This window comes from Oratosquilla oratoria, chromosome 1, assembly GCF_046742065.1.
Source record: "Oratosquilla oratoria isolate Oo_2021 chromosome 1, ASM4674206v1, whole genome shotgun sequence".
NCBI classification, from domain to species: domain Eukaryota; kingdom Metazoa; phylum Arthropoda; class Malacostraca; order Stomatopoda; family Squillidae; genus Oratosquilla; species Oratosquilla oratoria.
The window spans coordinates 83144542-83149541 of NC_134777.1; the positions used below are offsets into that span (position 1 = coordinate 83144542).

The 5000-nt window shown below is 41.8% G+C and overlaps 1 protein-coding gene across 1 annotated transcript in view; it reads right to left on the bottom strand.

Moving 5' to 3' along the window:
• The window catches only part of LOC143018751 (uncharacterized), a 593788-nt gene that overhangs the window by 85996 nt on the left and 502792 nt on the right, over window positions 1-5000 (bottom strand). Inside the window, exon 9 of the mRNA XM_076174349.1 lies at window positions 3633-3770. Within this exon, the coding sequence (XP_076030464.1) occupies window positions 3633-3770 (138 nt within the window). The remainder of the gene's footprint in view (window positions 1-3632; window positions 3771-5000) is intronic.

The following is a 5000-nucleotide window of genomic DNA, read 5'->3' on the forward strand; positions in this document are numbered from 1 at the left end:
AAGGAAACTCAATATTCTTGACATTAGATTTACTAGAGACAAATAATAATGAATATCAAGCACAGCAAGACCAGAAAGTGTCTATAGTGTTCAATTTGAGTGTCCAGAGTGTGTTATTGTTAACCAACACTGTCAACAGATAGTCAGTGACCTAAGATTATGTCCATGGCGTCATTAAAGTCTTTCATTATCACCTCTGCGTCGGAAGCAATGTTCTTCAGGTACAGTTTCAGGTTCACTGCATTGGAAGCTTCTTGTTGTCTTTCATGAGGTGAAATAGGTCGCTTGATTTCGGCAGGGAAAATGACGTGTCTCGAGCATAGTGAACCTCCGGGTACAGGCGTTCTACCTTTGTGTACTGGTTGTTGTCAGTGTCTGCCATATGCTCATCTACTACAGCAACTAAGGTGAATGGTCCTCCCATTCTTCGCCACATTGGCAATCTCTTTGTCCTACAGACCTTGTTTCTTCAGATCATCTTCCCTTGTGTTCCATGCCAGCATGACTTCTGGTAGCTTTCCTCCTTTCCTGACCACACTTCCTGAATGACCCTGATTACCTTCTGTCAATAAGATCCGTCGACTTGGTTTTGACCTGTGTTGCTGATGCACTGCCAAGCTGCTTGGCACCTCTTTTTGACAGCTCGAAGTTAACAAATCCAACACTGCTCTGTATTCAGGTTGTGAATTGGTGACTTCTCCAACTTCTCTGGGTCCATCTGAGTGACAGCATTCTGTACAGACTTACCATAGTCTCCAAAGGCAAAGATATCGCCCTTCTGCCTCTGAGAACCCGTTGCCAACTTAGGAAGGATCATCTTTAGGAGCTTAATGACGTCCTCATCATACTTTGTTTGCTGGAACCTTTCCTGAGACACAAACTTGAAGGCTGGTTCCTGAACCTGCAGCAAGGTAGCTACATCTACCTCTTCCAATTCCTGGTACAGCTGCTGAAATGCTGGACTGATCTTGCGGTAGGTTGTTTCAGTTGACATCGTCAAAGACAGGTATGGCTTGACTAGATGAAGTCCAAGAGGGGCACCTGCGCAGTACATCACCTATAGGAAGTGCAAGTCCAAGAAACACCTCACAATGCAAACTAACTGATTGGTAAAACGTCCATATTTCTCCAGAAAGTATGTCAAATCTTCCAGATGGTAGAGACTGATGGCACAGATCAGTGTCGGGCGATTGAAGTGCTCGTGCTTGAGGCTGGCAGACTTGTTTGGTCGAGGCGCTATGTGAATATCAAATTCATGTGCCAGGTTCCATGGCTTGTGATAAAAGTCATGGTTGATGAGTCGAGTCATACAATCGAGGGCTTGTTCAGCCACACATGTTGCGATTGTTGTTGCAGTAGATTTTGTCTCTACTCAGCGTCTTCTCTATTTCAGCCCACTGTTTGATGATGACTTGATTAAACATAAGAGTTGGGTGTACAATGCAGAACAGGTGATCTGGAATATGTTTAGACTCCAGACTTTTTGCCAATAACTCATCCACTTTCAAAGTGTGAACTGTCTGGTCTGTAGTTACAAATTCTATCTTCTCGAACAGAGTTTTAGAAGTGACACCACTTACCGCCTCCAGGATTTCAAGAACTGCCATCCTGAGAGCAGCCAAGTTATTCTTGGACTCAGAAGCAATGCTCATGGTGAGTAGGGCACGGTATGTTCCATTGACTGTGATACCCTGAACGGAGAAATAGCCAGCGCCCTGCTTTTTTTAACCATTATCAGAATAAGTCACAACTACTTGATCTCCTGGACGATTTCATCCAGTGCCATGATTTCAATGCTTATCATATGCTTTCCAGTTTTCGCCCAAATATCGTGTTGCCGACTATGATCACAGCTGATTCTGCTTGCAACTCAAACATGTGGTAGCAGCTCTTTAGTTTGTCAACAGTCTCGTAGAATTGTGGTCGGACTTTGCGCATACTTTCACGGATATGTTAATATTGGTGTGGCAATTCATCATGCTGCTGAGTCTGACTGTGTCTGCCGCCGTCCGCCGCTTCTTAACATTTGGACCCTCACCTTCTTCAGCAAAAATATGAATTTAAAAATCAGAGTAGATTTTGTTTGTGTCCATGCCAACATCTTCAGAATCAGACTGTTTGCTGTCCTTAAAGGATGCAACTGACATAAAGATTTATTTCTCCTTTTCACACTGAGTTCTTATGCTCTCAAGGTTCTGCATATCCATGCTCCGACACTCCATCGTTTTCATCCATTTCCTGTCCACGAAGTCTTCACAGTACATTTCCTTCTAGTTTTTTTGATCTTCAAGGAAGGCCCATTCCATTTCACCCATCTTCACCCCATGTTTCAGTTCTATCTTCTTGCGTATTTCATAGTCCTGGCAGAACATGTCCATCAACTGTTTCATCCTTTCAATGAAGCCTGCTGCTCTCGCTTGAAAAATGTCACTTTGTCGCCGTTTCCGTGTCTGGATCAGAGTGACAAATTCACCGTACAGCTTAAGGATGTGTTTCTTTATGTGCCTGATGTGGATGGTGTACAGATTGCATAATAGCCAGTGTTCCTTAACCAGCTCTTTCAGCAGCTGAGCTGCTGCCTCCTTGGTGTGCTGAGCTTGGCCTGTCCGCTTTGGCCACAGCAAGTAGAGTATATTCTGCATGGCATCTTTGCCAGTTGGGAGCATCCCATGCGGTAATTCTGCTCTCTCTATATAGTCCACACTACACAGATTCTTCCTGGAATGAGATCTCGTGTCTACGCTAGCCATATCAATTTAACCAGCAAAAAGAGAAATAGTATTATTTTCCTGTAAACAATTATATATACTCTGTTCCACTCATTAGTTTACCCGAAAGTACCCCCCCCCCCAAAAAAAAAAAAAATCGATTCTCATGGAAGATCACACAAACGTCGTATTTTTGGTTGGTTTTGAAGGTGACAACTTTTAATCAGTATATACAGGGGGGTTATGATGACCCCATGGACCAAATGTTGGTATTTCCGGATTCAGGCCTAGACCATTATATTAGGGAGGTGCCGCATCGAAAGGATGACTTTTGCAAAATAACACCACCCCTACTGAGGGTTTAGAGTTATTATTTTTTGTTCTGTTATTATTTAGTGTGACAGTATTTTTAATTTTGATGTTATCATTTCCCTTTAGAATATAAAAGGCTGAATCTTCTTTTAATATATATATATATATATATATATATATATATATATATATATATATATATATATATATATATATATTTCTGATAGAGAATAGGTTCAAATGTTTTCAGCGGCTTTCGTATGCTTTGTTTCTAATGTTCATCCTATTTTTTGTGGCTAGCCGCTGTACTATTTCCAGTCTATCAGTGTCTTTAATAGGTTTTGGTGGTTATACAGAAACAGTATATTCCAAGTATAGATAATCCATTGATGTATGTATCTAGTGGATGAGAGTGGGACTTTTGAGTAAGAAGGTTGCACTGAAGCAGAAACAAAATACTTAGCTATTTCAAGATCATTACTGATAGTTACATCAATATCCTTTTAATTTTAATTTTTTTTTTCTTTATGATAATAACTTGTACATCATATTTCCTAGCCAGGGTTGAAAAGGAGTTTATGGTCACAACGGTACAATAACATGGTAACTTACTTTCGGAGTTCTGGCTGCTCTCTCGCATCCAAAATACGAGGGGAGATGGAGCTCCGCGGGCGATGCATGGCAGGATGCGGGTTCTGTCGGGCACAAGAAGGGCGTTGGCGGGCGGAGGTTTGCTGAAGCGGGCTGGAACTGGAAGGGGCAGCAGGTGAAAAGAAAAATAGACTTTCAACATGCATGCAAAAGCTCACACATATCCGAATTGACACTTCCAATTCTTGTGCAAGAGACGCTTCCCTATGATGTTAATAAAACCGTGGCAGTCACCGGTGACCTTTAGGGATCGAGCCAGGGTCTTTGTACTTGCGAGGTAAGATTGCAGCCGAATGCACCACAGTGGAAATTGCAATGGATGGTGTAATGTACATGTTTCACGAGGAAGCTCACCCGATAATACATATTTTCAGTTTGGCTCAATTTGGTAAGAAACATAGACACAGGCACATTTATACATACATACATACATACATACATACATACATACATACATACATACATACATACATACATACATACATACATACATACATACATACATACATACATACGAGGGAGCTTCAAAAAGTTCGTGGAAAAAGTCCATAACTAAAAATTATATGGAAGGAATTTGATTTTATCGCACCTGGACATTCTTGTACCAACGTGTTATAAAAAGTTCAAACATGAACCCATAAATGCAGGTAATGACGCATCACCGCCAGTTGGAATTCTGACACCATCTAAGCAACATGGAATCCACCAAAATCGAGGCCAGGACTAACATTAAACTCATGGTGACACTCGGTTGGGAGAATGTGCAAATCATTGACGCTCTGAAACAAGTTTATGGTGACAATGCCTCAAAGAAGTCAACAGCATACAAATGGATAAGTTGGTTCAGGAGTGGAAGAAACGAAATAGAAGATGAGCCCCGCAGTGGCAGGCCATCAACGTCAGTTTGTGAGAAAAAACATTGATGCTGTCTACGACATGATCGAAAAGAATAGACGAATAACCACTGAATCAGTAGCAGACACACTCAACATCTCCGTAGGTTCTGCACACACAATTCTGGTAGAGAGTTTAGGGATAAGCAAGCTTTTCACTCGATGGGTCCCAGATCAACAGCAAACAAGGGCAGATCTTTCAATGGAAATTTTGATCAAGTGGGATGAAGACTCTGAAGCTTTTCTGCAGAGAATTGTGACAAGGGATGAAACATGGTTCTATCAGTACGATCCCGAGGACAAAATTCAATCAAAGCGGTGGCTGCCCGGGGTGGAAGTGGACCAGTCAAAGCAAAATCTAAGCGTTCAAGAGGAAAGGTCATGGCTACTGTCTTCTGTGATGCAGTGGAGATTTTGCTGCTTGACTTCTTCGAGA